Source organism: Panthera pardus, unplaced genomic scaffold (genome assembly GCF_024362965.1).
Source record: "Panthera pardus isolate Hobbes unplaced genomic scaffold, ASM2436296v1 HiC_scaffold_15, whole genome shotgun sequence".
Taxonomy (NCBI): domain Eukaryota; kingdom Metazoa; phylum Chordata; class Mammalia; order Carnivora; family Felidae; genus Panthera; species Panthera pardus.
The window spans coordinates 20,144,249-20,164,730 of NW_026526710.1; the positions used below are offsets into that span (position 1 = coordinate 20,144,249).

General features: G+C 50.1%; 1 protein-coding gene across 3 annotated transcripts in view; it reads right to left on the minus strand.

Annotated features, from left to right (window-relative positions):
• Positions 1-20,482, minus strand: part of SEZ6L (seizure related 6 homolog like) — a 177,188-nt gene that overhangs the window by 24,385 nt on the left and 132,321 nt on the right. For all 3 annotated transcript variants that reach the window (XM_053902223.1, XM_053902224.1, XM_053902222.1), the window contains exons 10-11: positions 6,208-6,404; positions 975-1,169 (exon numbers count right to left, since the gene is read on the minus strand). In XM_053902223.1, the coding sequence (XP_053758198.1) occupies positions 975-1,169; positions 6,208-6,404 (392 nt within the window). The remainder of the gene's footprint in view (positions 1-974; positions 1,170-6,207; positions 6,405-20,482) is intronic.

Below are 20,482 nucleotides of genomic sequence, written 5' to 3' on the forward strand. Positions count from 1 at the left end.
GTCCTCCCTGTGGGCTTTTCATTTTCTATCACGATTCACACACGTGAACACAGACACTACGTAGTGTCGTGGAACAGGTGTTTATGCAGCCCATTCTGTGGATTTCTAGCAAGCTCTCTCCTGTTTCTCCCATTATAATTAACTTTCCTTGCCACTGGAATATTTCTGACAGGGATTGCCTGTAGCCCTCCCCTCCCCCCAACCCTTCCCCAATACCCTCTTTCTCTGCTGACACTTAATATTTCATATCGTGCAACTGGTCACTCCAGGCAGGCTGAGCGGGTCTCCCGAAGTCTCCCCAAGGGTTCCCAGCAAATGGCTGCAGATTGGAGGCTTGTGTAGGAGGAGGTAGGAAGCCAATGGTTAGTGGGAAGAGACCACCCGCAAATTTACCTCCCCCACCTCCCAACAACTAAGGCTTCGGTGTAGAAACCAGAAGCACTTTCTTCTTGGCTGGCTTCTCGAGACACCAGACGCAGCTGTCACCGGCCACGCCTGGCCCTCATGCCTGATGTCATCTTGCAGCCAAGCAAGACCAATCCAAATGGGACCTGGGAGCCCCAGTTCGAAACTCCTAGCGCAGGTAGCTGGCTTCATCCAGATAGCCACCATTCCAGCCTCCTGGGTGCATTGGTCTTGCTTTGCTGCAGCAGGCATTTTAGCGACCAATCTGAATGACATTTTAACGCGGGCTTACATTCCCACGTACCGCACTCTACACCACTCCTTACTGTCTCGCACTCAGTCTATTTCACTCATTTCCATCATCTGCCAGGCTTCCGGAGGCACCTGGGTCTGACAGCCCTGCCCTTAGAGCCACAAGATGACAGCTGGGAGCAGTACCAGTGAGTTGGTGGGGTAGGAGGGAGGCCAGATCTGACAGTAAGTGATTCTGCGGCATCTACGTGAAAAATACTCCACGGGAGGGATTCACCACCCCCCGACCTAGAAGAAGAAAACCGGAGGGCTCTTACTTTTCTCGCAAAATGGGGGGTCGCTGCTCCAGCTGAGGTCCCACTGGCAGGTGAGGGTGTCACTCCCCACGATGTCATAGCCGGGGTCACACTGGTAGGTGATTCGGGCTCCTCTCACAAGCTCCGTGTGAGAGGTGGTTTTCCAGCCGTTCTGGATCTCGGGCAAGTCTGAGCAGGAGTCATTCCTTGACACCTCTTTAAAACAAAAACATCGTCCTTGGATGAGGAGGTGGGCCTTCCTACGTGGGGTTCCCTTTACAACGTCAGAGGAAAGGCGCAGACAGAAGAAAAGGTCTCCAGAAAGAAGTAACCCACTTCAAAAAAATCCCTTAAATTGCAAGAACTCTGCTCCAGCGGGATCTTTACGATGAGCTTTTCCCCATGGGCCACTGAGCCTATCAAGCATTCTTTTGGTTTGACAAAGTCAGTGTAGGATTTAGAACGAGACAGAATCCTAGCTCTGCCACTTACTAGCAACGTGATTTGGGGTACAGCCACTTCTCTCTGGGTCTCGGGTCCTTCCTTTCCATGATGTCCACCCTCACCCCATTATTCTCACCTCCAGGAATTCACACTCTCCTGTACTCCCTGCAACACCGAACAGGGCTGATGTGCACAGCCAATGGACTATTGTAGAAGTGATAATGTGTGATTCCGGCACCTAGATCATCAAAGATGTTGAGAGGCTCTCCCCTTGCTCTTTGGAGAAAGCAACTGCCACGTTGTGAGGATGCTGGGGCAGCCCTCTGGAGAGATCCATGTGGAGAGAATCTAAGGCTTCCCACCAACAATGGGCATTGACTTGCTAACCGCATGAGTCAGCCATATTGGAAATGGCGCTCCCAGCCCCAATCCAGCGGTCAAATGAGTGCAACCCCAGCTGACACCGTGAGTACAAACCCATGAGAAATCCCAAGTCAGGACCACCCAGCACGAACTGCTGAATTCCGGGCCCACAGAAACTGTGAGATCATAAATGTGCACTGCTAATTTTAGGGGGTGAGGATAATTTGTTACACAGCAATGGTAGCTAACACTCCCAGCCTCATCCTAAGACAGTCTGTAAGTACATGGGTCTGATGGATTTGTGATATATATTTTTGTAATCTGGATTAAGAGAAACACTCAGCTGTGGAAATAAAAATAATTATTGGTGCATTCTTCCAATCATGTTGCAAACCATCAGCGAACGTTAAGTGCACTCCCAAAATATGCTACCCCCAGCTCATTACCATAGAGTCTTCCCTTGGAATAATCCCGCTTTCCTTCGGCAAATCCTCGTTACTGAGCCAGCAACCCAAAGCCTGACCTTGCTTCCAAGTGCCCACTGCACAGATTTTTGAGAAGCGAGCTAATGATGCTGTGCAATGAATCCGCAGCTCTCATGTGCTTTTGCGGAAAGCAGAGTGTACCTTCGCTGTCCGTAGGAAAGTCATTCTGAGAAAAAAGCGATGGCTTTTCCTGGGATTTCATCATGACTTTATTTGGGGAACAGAGATCTCACGGGTGTCTGCCAGAAGAAGGGGAGAGGGAAATGGCTCCTGGAGTTGCTTCGTGGGGAACAGGAGCCTCTATATTTAGGCCTTTGAAAAATCAGCCAAGCCCGGGATTTAGGACACAGCTGCAAATGTTCAAGCTATGGATGAAAGGGGAGAAACGGGGGCAGATACTGGATATATGGTTTGCCTGTGCCAAGTGCTCGGAGGCGGAGAAAGGTTTGCTTGTCTGACTTTTCAGTCCGGGCCAGCATGGCTACACGCTCCTGTGAGACCCACCGTCTCCTGTGCAGTGCTCACATTCTTGATTATCAAGTTGGAGCCGCCATGACTCAGATCTTGGCCCCAACGTTCACTAATTAGCTGGCCTTGGCTAAGTCACATAGCCTTCCTGTTCTTTGGTTACTAGGCTCCACCCCCGGAGACCCTGATTCAAGAATTTGCACATTTACCCAGCACCCTAGATGGAGGTTCCAGCCTTATGGGCCCTTAACTTTGTTAAGAATGAGAAAGCTGGCCTAGGAGTTGGAGGACCTCCCTTCGGGTCTGTCCTTCTTTTAGAAGCTGTGTGATTCCAGTTATGTTGATAAACATCTCTGAACCTCACTGTCCTCAATCATAGAGTTGAGATCAAGAATTATGACCCTGGGGGTGCCTGGGTGGCTCAGTTGGTTAAGTGGATCCTGCTTGGGATTCTCTTTCCCTGTTTGTCTCTCCCTCTCCTGCTCACATTTGCATACACGCTCTCTCTCTCTCTTTCTCTCATACTCAAAATAAATGAACTTGAAAAAAGAATTATGACCTTGTCTATCATTTAAGGCAATGTGAAAACTAAATAATGTGCAGGATATGACTCTAAGATGAGTTTAATTTTTTTTTTTTAATTTTAGAGAGCGCACGAGTAGGAGAGAAGGGCAGAGGGAGAGAGAGTAAGAGAGAGAATCTTAAGCAGGTTCCATGCTCAGCATGGAGCCCAATGTGGGGTTCAATTCCACAACCAAGGGGTCATGACCTGAGTGGAAATCAAGAGTCAGATGCTTAACTGACTGAGCCACCCCAGCACCTCACTAAGATGAATTTTGTATGGTTTTATTGATTTGTTTGACTAAGATTTTGTGAGCACTTACTATATGCCAGGCACTAGGAATATGAGGATCTGAAGTCATGGTCCTAGGCTCGTGGTCAAGAGCAGCATCATGGTCCAAGTTTTGGGCAAAAGAAAATACTCAAATGCACTGAGTACATGCCTCCATGAACCAGTCTTATGCTCATGGCAGACATCACTAATCGATCATCACAATCTCTTTCTTTGAGTCAGACCAAAACCTCCAATCCTCAACACAGACTCCCAGGAATTACTGTCATTTGATTGGAGTTGACCTACAATATGGAGTGTATTTATTGCCCTAGGATTGGAGGAATAAACACACAAGTGACTAATATCTTTTTGAAAAACTCACCCATCTCTGCTTTTTTATTCCCTTGCCTCCATGCACTTTGGCCACAGACACCAGCAAAGCACAAGAAACAGTGAGGAGAACGGTTCTTTGCTCCTGTCTGGGCAAAGCTGAATTATGGGAGATCAGAATCATGTAAGCCCCGTGTGTTTCTGTAGAAGGTTCTGCAGCAGTCTTAGCAGATTAGCCTTGGCCGCATTGCAGAGGTGGGTATTGGCCTAGAGATCAGTCTAGGGGCTTCAGAAATCTCTAGATGACCGTGGAAACCCCTGACCCTTCCATGTGACCTTTCAGTGCAATGAGAATTGCATCTATGCCTAGTTAAACCCAGGATAGCAACGACCTCCCCCATGCCATAGCAGACGGCATTGGGCGATCATGTCATTCTTCTCCCACTGACTTCAGGCGTGGCCTCCTTGGAGTTCTTTTCAACATGATCTTCAACACAGATAGTCACAAGCAATTGACAGCATCAGGATTAAATGCAGAAGCCCACCTGCCTTCCCTGTGAAATCGAGCGTGTGTTTCTTTAACAGAAAGAAGAACACAACTGTTCTCTTTTTGTGTTACCCACATTAGCCAGGCTCTGTGTCCCTAAAACCCCACTGGCCTCTCCCACGGAGGCAGCATGTGATCCTGACATTGTTAACGGGACCGCCTCCCCCACTTTCGCCAGCCAGAGAAAGAAAGGCAGGGAGAGCTGTCTATGCATCCTTGGGTCCTGGAGCCTAGTGCAGGGCCTGGCACATATGGAGAGACTCTTGGGAACCAAACTCTCTGGAAAATGGAGATAATGAAATAAAATAATGTATGTAAGAGTGCCTGCCAAGTGCAAGTGGTCACGCAAATCTAAAGTTTCAGCTTCAATAAATAGGAACACCTCCTCTTCAAGATAGTGCCAAAGTGAACATTGGCCAGACTTCCAGGTTAACCTTGAGCAGCCTTGCACAGGGTCAGATTTCCGCCACCAGGCTGAATGCAGTTTTGGAAGGCTGACTCAGGCACCAGAGGGGACAAATGAGCAAAACCATGACCTCATCTTCCAACTGGGAGGCGGAGGGGTGGGCAGGAGGAGAAGAGAGGGCTAAGGAGAGAGACTGAAGCCAAGCCACCAGAAACTCTCCTTCCAAAGGCAGATGACTCTGGAGGGCACCTCGCCTAGATAGCCAGCAAGAGCTGTTCTGCTATGCCCAGCTCCCCCCTCGCCCCAGTAAAAAATGGAGAGCCCATGGAAAGTGGCAGCAGTAACACTCTGAAAATACTTAGCAGTACAATCAAGGGAAGAAAAGGCCCCAGAGAAAGATAAAAGAGAAGATCAACACTTGTGTCTGCCTCTCTGAGAGTAGCAGAGCGGGAAGGGATGAGAAACGTCTACCAGCCAGAAACGAAGAAACCAAAAAAGCCAGGGACTTGTTTTCACATGCATGCGGCCCTTTGAGGCACATGGGTGAGTCTAGACAGACAGAGGACAGGACTCAGGACGGAGTTGGGACCCTCCAGCATTCAGGGGTTGAGCAGAGAAGGGTGACTGCCAGCAATGAAGAAGGGGGGTTCATAAGTGGGGGATAAGGAGGGAAGGCTGTGGATGGAAGAAACAGCAAGAAGAGAGTGTCAGAAGGTCGAGCGTGAACTTAGCCTGAACTTCACAGCAGGTGTTTTTTGGATTTTGTTTGTTTGTTTGGACACGAAGGGGACAGAAATGGTTTGGAAGCCGCATTGAAGATCAAGGAAGATTCCTCTTGCCTCTCTTATGTCTTGCGGGACTGGAGGTGGAGGGCAAGTGCCTTCTGCTTTCGGTGGGGCTGCAGGGGAAGAAGAGACCTTAGGAAGAGCCAAGCTTCAGGTCAGGCAAGCTGATGGAGATGGGGCTTTGAGAAGTCACAAACACAGGAGAGTTTGCTGATGATATAAAATCCCAGCTGACTACAAGGGGAACACTGTGACTCTGAAAGTCATGAGGCATTATCTACTGAGTCCTGGTATGAAGCCTCTGGAGCAGCTATCAGTTTTTCCATTTTACAGATGACAAAAAGGCTCAGAGAGGCCAAGCGACTTGCCCAAGATCCCACAGCCACTGATAGCAGCACTAAAACTCAAAACCTGGTCCTTCCAACCAGAGAGTCCAAATGCTTAAAAACTACATACATTTACTGTTCCAATATAGCACAAAACCCCCACAAAGACTCATCTAGAAGAAATCATCTAAACACACACACACACACACACACACACACACACACACACATGCACATACACAAATTGACGGGAGGAGACACTTACCTATGTAGTTCATGATGAATCCCTGGCCCTTCCCAAAGATGAGGCCGGCAGGGTCTGAGTGGAACTGGATGGTTAGGTCTGGCGTGGACGAGTACAGCTTCTGGGGGCCGCTGTTCCCAAGGTACTGCCCCAAGATGTGAGGCATGACCTCATCGCCGTCATAGATAGTCAGGATGTCGCTGTTGCTCAGGTTCAGGCTTGGGGGCGGGACAGAGAGAAGAGGAGAGGTCTCGTGAAACACAATCACGGGAGTATGACAAGCCTTTGATTTAGTTTTTCAGGCAACACACATGTTCCCGAGGCATCCTAGGTAGCAGGTGCTAGGCTAGGAACCTGGGGGGAAGGAGGCATGGATCACAGATGTGACCAGGGCACGCTGATCCTTCCCACGAGCACACACGGTTCCTGGGTTTGGGGAGGGACTGGGCTTTTGAAGACTCACGCAGGAGATGGTCTTTCCTGCAAGGAGGTCTTTGCACAGTCGCACACTGCATTGTCGGTAAAATTGCCTCCAATGCTGGTGACGCTAAGGGCCGGGCACTGGGCTACATGCTGGGGGTGCGACACGGGCCTTTCATCCTTTGATGCAGAGCAAGCTGCCTGCTTGCTAATTAGAACCTGCATTTTCATGTCAGGTGAAATGATCCTTCCATTCATCATGTGGCAAAGTCCTCAAAATCAAAGCCAGGTATCTATTATGTGTAGGGGATGGGGCAGAGGGTGGGATGGGGGCACCTTACTCATGAAATGTACTCAAACCTGCTGTCAATATTCATAACAGGAAAGGATGACACATTGTCAAAGACGTGAATGAAAGAAAGCACCTTGACACTAAATATCAGGACTGCAATGGACAGTTAATAATCCAGAAAGCACTTCAGTGTGCCAGAGAAACATGTGTTATGTTAGGTGTGCCAGATAAAATTGATCTCTGATTGAAAGAATGCCAGATAATTCAGTGTTGGCTGGAGACAGCTATTAACTTATGCCTCTTCCCTTCTATTCTCCTTCTTCCCTTCCCTTTTACATCTTTACCCTCTTCTTGTGTCTCTCTCTCTAATATTTTTGAACACCTACTAGATGCCAAGCTGTGCTCACAAGAACCACAGAGGGGTGGTATATTTAGACTAGGAAGGAAACCAGGCTTTGTGGTAGCAGTTACAATCAACGCACGTGCAGAGAGAGGAAACTGGGGGCATCATGGCGGCCTCCCTGGAAGAGGTGATGCTTCCTGTGGATGCTCAAGAAAGACTGGAGGGCTATAAGGACACAGAAGGCTGGAGGGCTGTAGGATCCAGACCCTGAAGGGCTTAAGGAGCCAAGTTTATGTGTCTGGATGTCATCTTGCTTGGGATAAAAGCAGCTACACACTGCCTGAGGAGATGCATTCCAGGAAGTGGCCCTGAGCAAAGTTCCTGGAACTCATGCAGGAGTGACAATAGCCATCCCTTGTGACAGCTTCATCCAGTGCCCATGGGCAGGGGTGGTCAGGGAGGGTGGAGGAGGGTGGAAACCACCCATGGTGGTGCTTCCAGGAGAAGGAACAAAAACGACAGAAGCACAAGGAACACTGTGGAAATGGTGTTCACAGAGGGCAGGGGGTGTATTTTATTCCCCGGCATCTCTCACATTTCTCAGGCAAACTTGCCCAAGGGCTGATTTAGGGACGTTTTTAACTGTCCCCATAACCTCCATCGGCTTCCGTGGCACCACTTTCCTAATAAAAGCTGTCCACTTGCTTTGCATGTGTGGCTTCAAGACAGAGCCATAGACTCATCATACCCTCTGCCAGTTTCCAGCTAAGGCTATCCAGCCTCCAACCCCTATTGTACTGAAATTCCGGAGTTGCCGCCTTCTCTTGCACATATCGTAGGTGCTCAATATATGCTACGGTATGAAAGAGCCTGCCAGAAAGTCTATCTTACAGCAGAAATAGTGAGGTTGATGTCAGCTCTTGACCTGTGATAGGGAAGAGCCTCTTAACTCTAAGAACCATGAAAACATCAATCATTCATGAAAGGGGCTGGATTAGGCTGGTGGGAAACATGGTGGATCGCCAATATTTATTCCGAAAGCTGACTTCGCAGCCGGTCTGCTGGTAACAGTGAGTTCCAGAGAGTCTGCAACTTGCCTTTACTCTATCATTCATTTCAATGATCTAAATGCAGTGGAAGCATCTCCAAGGATGCAAATAGCTTTCATTTGAAAATCCTAGCATCGCTCTTTGTCCTTTGTAAAGCAGGAAGCGGTGGTGCGCTGGAAAGAGCACACTGCCTTGGAAATCAGAAGGCTTTGGTTTGATTCCTGGCTCTGATACTTGCACGGAGGGCATGTGGTTTTTCTGATGTTCCTTGTCTGTGAACTGGGCTTAATATTTCTGGTCTATGTCATGGGCTTTTGGAGTGAGATAAGGCATGCTGAAAATCTGGGATCAAATTCTAAATCCACTGACAGCACCTGAGCAAGTCTGGTCAAGTCATTTGAATGTTCTGTCATTATGAACATCACCGCCATCAACCTCACCACCATCATCACCACCACCATCACCACCATCACCACCATCATCACCATCACCCTCACCACCATCATCATCACCACCATCATCATCATCATCACCACCACCACCATCATCACCACCATCAACCTCACCACCATCATCACCACCACCATCACCACCATCACCACCATCACCATTACCATTGCCATTATCATCACCACCATCATCACCACCACCATCATCATCACCATCATCATCATCATCACCAACATCATCACCACCACCATCATCATCACCATCATCATCATCATCACCAACATCATCACCACCACCATCATCATCACCATCATCATCATCACCATCATCATCACCACCACCATCACCACCGTCACCATTACCATTGCCATTATCATCACCACCATCATCATCACCACCAGCATCACCACCATCATCATCATTACCACCACCATCACCACCACCATCATCATCACCATCATCACCACCACCATCATCACCACCACCATCATTACCATTGCCATTATCATCACCACCATCATCATCACCACCAGCATCACCACCATCATCATCATTACCACCACCATCACCACCACCATCATCATCACCATCACCACCACCACCATCATCACCACCACCATCACCACCATCACCATTACCATTGCCATTATCATCACCACCATCATCACCACCACCAGCATCACCACCATCATCATCATCACCATCATCACCACCATCATCACCATAATCACCACCACCATCACCACCATCATCATCATCATCACCACCACCATCACCACCATCATCATCATCACCATCATCATCACCACCATCACCACCATCATCATCATCACCATCATCACCATCACCATCATCACCATCATTACCACCATCATCATCACCACCATCATCATCATCATCACCATCACCATCATCACCATCAACCTCACCACCATCATCACCACCACCATCACCACCATCACCACCATCACCACCATCACCATTACCATTGCCATTATCATCACCACCATCATCATCACCACCAGCATCACCACCATAATCATCATCATCGCCACCATCATCACCATCACCACCATCACCATCATTACCACCATCATCATCACCACCATCATCATCATCATCACCATCACCATCATCACCATCATTACCACCATCATCATCACCACCATCATCACCACCATCAACCTCACCACCATCATCACCACCACCATCACCACCATCACCACCATCACCACCATCACCATTACCATTGCCATTATCATCACCACCATCATCATCACCACCAGCATCACCACCATAATCATCATCATCGCCACCATCATCACCATCACCACCATCATCATCATCACCATCATTACCACCATCATCATCACCGCCATTGCCATTATCATCACCACCATCATTGTCACCATAATCATGATCATGCTCTCTTTAGATTGCTGTTTACAGCAGATGACTTCCATCAGTGGTTCTCAACTATGGGTAGTTTTGTTCCCCAGGAGGCAGTTAGCAATGTTTAGAGACCTGGTTGTCCCAACTAGGGGCTGTCACTGGGGAGTCAATGACAGGGATACCGCTAAACATCCTACACTGCACAAGACAGCCTTCCACAACACAGAACCATTTGGTTCAAAATGTCAACAGCGCTAAGGCAGAGAAACACTGACTTATGTGAACGCATGCTATAAACAGTGGGCAACAGACTATTGACTGCAACTTCTATTGTCTTGGGATTCCAGCAGAAGTCCCCTGAGCTAAGAATAAGCAAATAGGTTCCGAGTATTCCTACTTTTGAAAGCGCTATTGACTGAAACTGGGTCCTCCGGAAGCAGAGCTGAGCAAAGACGAATGTCTCCTGGAGTCAGGCTGGTCTGGGAGGCCACCCCAGGCAGCACTGGTGAGGTGGTGAGGCGGGAGGAAGCGGAGGAGCTAATATATAGTCATCGACGGGGGAGTTCCACTGTGGGCCCTGGGCTCAGTCCCGCAGGAACAGTCAACAATGGTGTAGAACATACCTCGGGGGAGAGGGAACTGGGAATTCATCCTCCAACCCTGATCCCTCATTGGCTGAGGGTTGCTCTTAAGTGTACCAACCCCCAGCACTTCTGGCCTGCCCATGAGGGGCTTGCAGTAGGAAGCTACGGTAGGTACACCGTGTCAAGTGCTGTAGGACTCAGACAGGGTATCCATGGCACCTGCTACTGCCATCAATGCATCCCTTCCGATCTGCGCCCTTCCCCCTCTCTAGCTTATAGAAGGCGAAGCATTTATTGGGCTGCTAAAGAGGCTTGCAAGAAGGACCTACTCAGCGAGTGTCACTCGGGAGGGGGGACTAGGGGAGGGGAGAAAGTGTTTCATCTTCACCTTAAGCCTGGTGAGGAGGGCTTCAAGGACACTTGGTGGCTTGGCAGGTGCCTTTGGGGCTTGGGGACCAGTGACTGCATTTGATGTTCATCAAGAGGAGAGCAAGGACTCTCAGTCAGACTGGAGCTGCCTGCCTGCCTTGGGGGCAGAGAGAGACAAGAGGGGAAAGGAAGTGTTGGGAGTGAGCTCCCCATCACTAATGAAGTAGGGAGAGGAATCATATTTCCTGGGTCCAGATGTGGACCCTGAAGATAGGAGCCACTGTGGGTCTCCTTAAAAGTGTCCCCCATCCTGAAAGGGGATGGGATCCATCCAAAGGGAAAGCCAAGAGCAGCCAGACTCAAGAGACGTTGCCCCCATCAAGTTCCCCATGACAGAGAAAAAGCCCAGCATTCTGTATCTTCCGTGATGTGACCGTGCTGTCCGATCAGGCTTTTTTGGGAGTAGGAAGCAGTTCCCCCAGGCCCTCCCTACTGCAGAATTCCCAGCCTAAGGAGCCCTGTGGAGGGCGCAGGGAGTTTGAAAATGAATGATGTTTAGGGCCTTATGGTTAGTAGACTGAGCCACACTTGTTATGACCAGAAGACCTGTAAAAACTAAGCTTTCCCCCCAAGAAGTGCAAAAAAAGAAAAAAAAAAAAAGAAAACAGACCATGAATGATGGGGCAGTGAAAGAGTAAGGTTACTCTCTGCCTTATCCTTCTGGATCCACCTTCTTCATAGGCTGGTTCCACGGATATGCAAATGCCAGGAATTTCTCCCCCGCCCACCTCAGAAGACAAGCCTGCGTTTCGCTTGCCCGTCCGGCTATATTTAATACACGGAGGGCATCCAAGGTCCCCACCACTGGACTGTCCTCAGCAACCGAGACAAAAATGCAGAATTAACAGCCAAGAGACTGGCCATGGGGCACAGCAGGGGCCTTCCACCGAGGACTCCAGTGAGACATCGGCCAGATAACAATCCAGGGAGGTGCTGAGAAATCAGGATGTCAGTTTGACTCCAGAACAGACATGGGATGGATAGATGCTGGCAGGCAGGTGGGTTTGAGAGGACTGGAATTGGGTGTAGGCAGGTCCTCTGCAGGGAGGATGCCACAGGGACAGTCCCCGTCTCCTCCAGTCCCTCTCTGGGGCCAAAGGGCCAGGCTTTCGTGGAGTTCCAACCAGGAGACTCCCGCTCCTGTGTCTCCTTCTGCCCCTGTCTTTAATTTTTCTCCATCCCCCTTCAGTTGGACTGTAGGGAAGCACCTCCTTGCCTGGCCCCAGTCTCTCTCCTCAGCAGCCAGATGAATCCTTCTGAAACATAAATCTGGCTCTTTCACTGAACGGATGAATGGAGAAGCAAAACGCAGTGTATCCCTACAATGGAATGCCATCCAGCCATAAGGAGGAATAAAGCATGGACGCGGGGCGCCTGGGTGGCGCAGTCGGTTAAGCGTCCGACTTCAGCCAGGTCACGATCTCGCGGTCCGTGAGTTCGAGCCCCGCGTCAGGCTCTGGGCTGATGGCTCGGAGCCTGGAGCCTGTTTCCGATTCTGTGTCTCCCTCTCTCTCTGCCCCTCCCCCGTTCATGCTCTGTCTCTCTCTGTCCCAAAAATAAATAAAAAACGTTGAAAAAAAAAAAAAAAGCATGGACGCATGCTCCATCATGGATGAACCTTAAAGACTTTCTGCAGAGTCAAAGAATCCAGTATCGAGAGGCCACACAAGCGTATGATGCCTTTGATAAGAAATACCCAGAATAGGTAAAGCTGTAGACACAGAAAGCAGCTTGGGGGTCAAGCTGCTGGGAGGAAGGGAGGAAGGGAGGCTGGGAGGAAGGGTTGGGGACAAATGGAGACGGCTGGGTGAACAGGTACACAGTCCGTTTGGGGAGGATGAAAAGTGCTTTAAAATTAGACGCAGGGGTTGGTTGCACGACAGTGTGAAGGTACCCAATGCCACTGAGCTGTAGAAGTTGCCAACACCCCCCATTCTTCTTTGATATGCTGGTTGCCAGAATCAAACCCTGCACCACCCCTGCACTGCCCGATGAGACACTCCAAAGCCAGCCCGTGGCCGTGACCTGCTGGGTTGTAGCTTCCTCTCCTCTCCACCTTGACCCTGCTCTAGGCACATCCTGTAGCCCCTTCCGGGGTCGGAGCAGTCATCTGGGGGCACGCTATCCAGTGCCCCCACTTTTGGCATCCCTTTTCACCGTTCCAGTTCCAGTCTCTACTCAGCCAACAAAACTACCTTTTGGGCTACCTCATGGGCCAGATATCTGAGTAAAGGTGTCCCAAGACCCTCATTTAGCTTTCAAACAACGCTCAAGCACTCAAACAAGAACTCCACACGCTAACACCTAGGACCATCCCTGTTTTAACAGATGAGGAAACTGAGGCTCACGTAAGAGTCAGACCCGGGGCCCTAACCTGGGTCTGTTGGATGCCAAAGCCCAAGATGTGAACCATATGTTATACGATGTCCCATGAAAGCCACATATACGTGTCTCCAAAAAGTGTGACTAGCTTCAGTCTGGCATCAGGAAATTTGTGAATAGAACATTACAAACAAAATCTGTAGGGTGAGGAAAAGCCCCGTCGCACTGCCGCTGGCATCCTGCTGAGCCCTATGTCCTTATGACATCATTGCTAAAGGTCATTTGATTAGACCCATCATTTCAACTTTTTTTTTTCCTATCAAGGTAATATTTCTTCTAACTCCTTGTTTTAAAAGACCATCTCCTAAGCATTTTGCATTTCTTGATAACAATGAAATCTGCTTCATTTTGTTGCCATTATTGATGGTGTATAATCGGGTATGTAATAAACCAGCATTAAACTGACTACTTAGTCTGGGGGGCTTCATTTTGGTAGATAGGAGATTTCTGTTAAGGTTTTTTTGGGGGGGCATATTTAAAAAGACACTGGGCACCTGGCTGGCTCAGTCGGTGGAGCATGTGTCTCTTGATCTTGGGTCGTGAGTTCAAGCCCCACGTTGGGTGTACAGATTACTTAAAAATAAAATCTTGGGGCACCTCGGTAGGCTCAGTTGGTTAAGTGTCTGACTTCGGTTCAGGTCATGATCTCAGTTCGTGGGTTCAAGTCTCGTGTCAGGCTCTGTGCTAACAGCTCAGAGCCTGGAGCCCGCTTCGGATTCTGTGTCTCCCTCTCTCTCTGCCCCTCCCCCGCTCACACTCTGTCTCTCTGTCTCTCAAAAAAAAAAAAAAAAAAAAAAGAATAAATGCCAAAAAAATGAAAAAAAGGAATCTTTAAGAAAGAGTCTGGGGAGGACGCATAAGAAATCAATTACCGTGATTGCCTCTGGGGACAGGCTCAGAGGAGGGGGTTGTTTGCTGTTTCCACAGTAGACTCTTGTACTTCTGGATGTTGAATCATGTGGCTGTATTACCTCTTCAGAAAGGATAAAAACAGCTCAAGGGACCCCCATTATTGCTTTCATTAGGGTCTAGAGAGCCAGAGAGGTTTCGGCGAGGAATACGAGTTTGGTTCTGACACAGATTGGCAAACCTTTCTCTGGAGCGGTAATTCTCTCGGCCAGCAGAGGGCGGTGTGCGCCTAAGCATGGTGGAGATTCCCATTCCCCTGCAGCAGGTGCCCATTCTTGCCTCAGCCAATCAGGGGCCCGGATGTGGGGGGAAGGTGGTAGGTGAGCTTTATAACTGTTGAGCTGGCGCCATTAATATTCCACAGAGGTTGTAGAAAGCAATGATGAGCAAGCCACCTTGCTTTCCTTTATTCCTTTTTAAACAAACGGCTGACCCTCGCTTAGAAATCTTTTTTTTTTTTTTTTTAAAGATTTTAAAAGGCTTTCCCCGGTGGCGTTCGCAGGATGATTTGAGCTAGACAAACGTAGTTGAAAATGTCTAATGGTTATGTATTTATTTAAATGTGGATTTGAAAATAAAATATATAAATATACGGTCTGTGCATCAAACTTCTAATTTCATGGACATTATTTTGCTTAGGGTAAGCCAAGTGAAAAAGCAAGCCAATTTATATGCAGTTTAAGGTGGGGCGGGGGGAGATAAGAGGTAGCTGGTTAATAGAACGGGTCTGTGGAAGAAGCGACATTAAACGCACACAAGAATGTCCAGTTTTTCAGCCTTCCTGGACTCCCAGGGGGTCCACGGTCGGGCCCACAGCTCACTTCTGCTGTCTCAAACATCTTTGTACACCAGACCCTTTGATGCTCCTAGACCTGCCTTAGCCCATGCTGGTCCCTTTATTTGGAAGGCCTCCCCTCACCTCTCTGCTCGACAACATCTAATTCCTCAACATCCCTCTGTGCTCCCGACCCCATCCTGCACTGACAGCGATATGATAACCAGTCAAGGTTTCCATAAGGCTCCTGATGCCCAGAGCTCTTCCGAGCACTTCATACATGTTATCCTCGGACGAACCCTGGAAGACCTACTATCCTCACCCATATCACAGAGGGGGCAAACTGAGGCACCCGGTGGTGAAGAAGCGCAAGGAGGCTCAAAGAGCTGGTCGTATAGGGCAGCCAGCCTCCAAATCCGTGTGGTTGGAAGGCAGAACCTCTCTCATCTTCCACACCAGGCTGGCTAAGCTTCCCTGAACCGTACCCACCTCTCCCCAGTGTCCCTGGGGCCCAGCACAGGGCTTGGCACAGGTGAGACAAATGTCGTTTACATGAATTATGGTGAATTTTCCTCCATTTTCCAGATGGGCAAACTGAGGCTTAGAGGGTTTGCATGACTTTAAGAAAACACTATGCTGCAATTGAGGCAGGACCTCCGTGGACCAGTAGAGATGGTGAGGAAATAAAGTATAGGATTTAAATAAGGGAGAAAAAAGAGGACCCAACGCCCATAAATGCAGTTTTAGGCGCATTCAAATTTCTCTTACAAGACCTCTCCAGAGTTCTCTTGTGTCTGTTTCTCATGGGATCCCCTCCACCACAGAGCGATGTCATGAATCCCATTTTATAGAGGAGGAAACCGAGTCCAGGAAGGCCCAGGTCCCAAGGCCTCCGTGTGCCACACGGCCACCGTTAAACACCCCTCAGCACCGTGGAATTGCTGAAGGTCCCTTTGGCCCAGTGCTCATTCGGTTTCAATTAAATTTGATAAAATGGCAGACGGGACAAGAAACCATGTTAGCTCCAGGGAGGACACGGAAAACCAATCTTTCTGGCCCCCTAAAAGGACACCGGAGTGCATGAAAATGAGTGGTTTTCTAATTTCCTTGTTTGTGCTTCCTTTCCTTATTCCCTCTCTCCCCGAGACATTCACCAGGTGCTTGTCAATGTCAAGCTCAGGAACCAGCCCTCTGCTGCTGGGTCTCAGTCCCGGCTGCACGTGAAAAGCTCTGCGGAGATTTAAATACTCTCGATGATGCTTAGGCTGCACCCCAGACCAATGAGACCCTCAACATGTCAAGGGGTGGGCCCCCGGATCAGTGTCCCTTCCAAACTCCCCAAGAGGCTGTACCAGGACCCAAAGGCACTACTCTGCGCTGTGGTTTCAGAGGGGATGACACCCAGTCTCTGTTCTCCACTGCCTTTCCTCCTTTTTCTGGTTTCTCCCCCCATCCCCCTCTCCACCAATTCCCCTCTCATACCCAAAGAGAACAGGAAGAAAGAGACTCCTGGGTTACACATGCCTGTCCTCTGGGACCACCCATGGGCCGAGCTGCTTCTGATTTCCACATCCCTGGACTGAGCCACCTCAGAATGCCGCGGGCAGAGCTTGGTCAAGGTCAATGTCAAGACATTTCACAGCCAGCATTGTGGACCGGGAAAAAACCCAGCAGCTCCTGGCTTGGTTTGTCTATGAAAAAGTCAGTCCTCAACCATCCTGTGAGTTTGCTCTGTCTTGAGAGGCAGTGGTAAGAGAATCCTAGAGGTGCTGATTTCTAGCTGGGTGACCCTGAGAGAGTGGCATAACCTCTCTGAGCCTCAGTGTCCTCACCTGTAAAATAGGAATAATATTGTGGGTGGCTGTAAAGAAGGTAGTTAGGGCCAGGAATTCAATTAAAAGGGCATCTTTTGTCTTAAAAAATATTTATGATGAGTGACATAGCCTGTAAAGGCAGGAGGGGAGTGTGGTAAGGGGGTGTGGCAACAAAACCCGGTGTCATGAGATTGCACAGGGGGCCACCCCCTTGGCCACTTCTCTGCTCTGGGGCTATGGACAAGTCTCTTGCCCAGCCCAGGCCTCAGTTTCCCCAGATGACAATCCCCAAATCCATGAACCATAAAACAATGAATTAGCAATGGCCATGATTTCCTCGGGCTTCAGGCTTTCCTCCTATTCAGAGGGTTGGACCCCACATTTTCCCCACCTCCTGACTCAGTGGCAGTGAAGGCATCACCGTGGGAATACCAGGATTCAGACATAGGTTGGTGAAGCCTGGGTTTCTGGGACCCAAGAGTGACCACGCACAGACCTGTGGCCTTTCCATCACTTCCCTGTGTGGAGATGCCCACACCTCTTCCTCTTTCTGGGGAGGAGCTTCTCCAAATTCATAAAATTCGGGGCTCTCAGGTCTCTTTCATTAGGACCTCTAAGTCAGGGTGCAAAAGCTGCCCTTGAGATAGCATAATTGAGGGTAGATTGGGATTTGTGGGGGGGTGTGGCAATGTGTATATGTGTGTGTGTGTGTGTGTGTGTACAGGGTGTGTGTATATGGGGTATATGTGTGTGTGTGTGTGAGAGAGAGAGAGAGAGAGAGATGTGTATGCGTGTAGGGTGGCCATCTGCACACACGTGCGCACACACACGCGCAGGAGGGGGCCCTGGGCTCTGCATGGCTGGAGGAAGATGTTTCAGAGCTGTCCCCAGCAGGAGCTGACAGCTGCGGGATGTGTCCCTGTCATTCCGAATCCCCATCCTGACACACACATTGAAGGCATCACTTGTAAAGCCTTGGTGTGGTTCATCTGAGCTGCCGAAACACTGCCTGTAAGCCCAGTGCTGGGTTGGCAGCGTGGGCTCTGCCCCGGGAAGTGTCCCCCAGGAAGAAATGACCCGTTCAGAACCTCGAGGGCTCACCCTGAGCTCTCCCAGGAGGCACCAGGCGGGCGCCCCAGGGCTTCCCCAGGTCATGGCCGTCAGAGGAGCACAGACAGGGCCTCTGGCCAGCACGCACTGCCTGGACCGCAGCCCTGCCCAGCCGCTGGCCTGACCAGAACTCTCAAGGGAGTCTGGCTGCCGTCAGGATCACGTCGGTGCCACTGCGCAGAGCAGGGCCGGGAGGCGGTGCGGGCCACGAGCTCAGTGTCACACGGCCAGGTCCGAACCCCGGCACCCCTACGTCCAGCTGGTGAGCCACCGGGCCCCTCTGAGCATCTGTGTCTCCATCTGTGACATGGGGGACGTCATCGTGTGGACTCCTTGGTTGCTCTGAGGATTAGGTAAATTGACAGAGGTACTGGGCACGCAGAGAGTCTGGCTCGCGGTCAGGGCTTGATCCGGGGGAGTCTGATGCGATGCCAGCCACACGGCGGGCCCTCAGGAAACACCCCTGAATAGTAAGTGAGTGAGGCCACTGCATGTCAGGGATTCATGAAACAAGCAGCCGTGTCTCCCTAGGATGTCAAATCTAATCGCATCCGAAGGGCTCGAGCTCCAAGGTGTGCACTAGCCAGGTGACGTCCCAGCTCAAGGCAGGCGGCGGGTCCCTTCCCACAGCTGCTCTTGCTTGATCACCAAGGCTGGGAAGAGCGTGGAGGGGCTGAGGAGCAGGAAAGGGGCAAGTGCCGGCAGAAGATTTACCCTGGAGCTCGTGCTGTCCTGTTACCACTGGCCACAACAGCCCCTTGCACGTTGCAGGAGGGGGAGTAATCCATCAGGTGGATGCCTGGGTAGCACTTCTGCAAGAACCCTCCTGATTCCTAGCTGTCATGCCAAATGCCAAGCTCGGGGGCAATCAACCCTTGTGAGTGCGTGCGTGCGTGCGTGCGTGTGCGTGTGTAAAATGGAGCTCAGTGTGTGCACATGCCAGAGAAGGAATTAACAACAGCATCATCATCACAGCTCACAGCTGCCAATTAAATTACTGAGTGTAGGTAACGTACCAGGTCCTTGCCTAATGTTTCATTCTCTCAGACTCTACGAAGTGGGCACCATTATTCTCCTCATTTTAAAGAGAGGAAATTGACATTCCGGAAAGTGAAGTGACTCATCCAAGGTCGCACAGCCCATAGGTGGATGAGCTGGGAGCTGAACCCGAGACTTGCCAGCACAAGCCAAGGCCTTTTGCTCTCTCCCACGTGTTGGAGGCATTGTATGGAGAGGGAAACGTTCCCTAGGCCTTCGAAATTCCAGGGACCAAGTGCTAAGCACAAATCTCGTCTCCTTCACTTCCTAGCTGTGGGATCGTAGGCAAGTTCTTCACCTCTCTGAGCCTCGGATTCCTTTGGTAAAGTGGGGAACCGGGAGACCCGGCTTCTGACCCTCACTCTTCCCTGGCTGAGGTAGCTTGAGCGCAAACATGATTTCAAAGCTCTGCCCCTCTCTGCGTCCGTGATCCTTGCAGGGAGGCTTTGGAGCACCTGCCATCAGGAGGAGTCTGGGTCTCCACCCTTTGAATGTGGGCCGGCCCTGCTCTGTGGCTTGTTACGGGACACGGAAGATGATGCCGCTGTGCCAATTTCTAGTGTAGGCTCAAGAGGCCTTGGATGCTTCTTCTCATCATCCTGGAACCCTGGCGAGTCATGATGGGAAGAAGCTCGAGCTAGCTGTTGGAGGAGGAGAGACAGGCGGGGCAGAAGAGCCATCCTGGGCCGGGCCAGCCCAGACTGTCTGATGGCCACCCACCCCCCCCAAAAAGACCAGTCACAATCTGCAGAGCTACCTACCCAACACATAGCTGCCCAGAGGGGCACATGTGAGCTGGCGGAGACCAGAAGAACTGCCTTGCCGACAAGCAGACTCGAAAGAAATGATACAAGCTTGCTGTTTTATGTTGCTGAGTTTGGGCTCATTTGTTATGCAGCAGGAGCTGACTGACAGAGTCATCTTGAGACAGTCTCTTCCCGTCTCTGGGCCCCCAGTTTCCTCATCCACAACAGGATGGGATTTGGGCTCCCTGAATTTTGCCGTGATTTCTTGGATTCCTTACAACTTTCGGCTCTGGGGAAATCCCATCTCCCTCCACTAATGGATTGGAAGGTTTTTATTTCTACTGTGGCTATTTCTTCCATGATTTCCGCTGGAAATCTGTGCTCCTGGCATCAATACTGCCCTTGACTGTTGGCTCTTCCTTGTTGCCTGGACCTCAAACTGAATTCTTACAGCCCAAAGCAGCTATATCCCTGTTTAAAGAACTGTAGTGCCTCTGGACAAGGTACTTAATTTTTAGGGCCTGGAATTAACTTAGCACAGAACAGGTTGGCAGTAGCTGAAG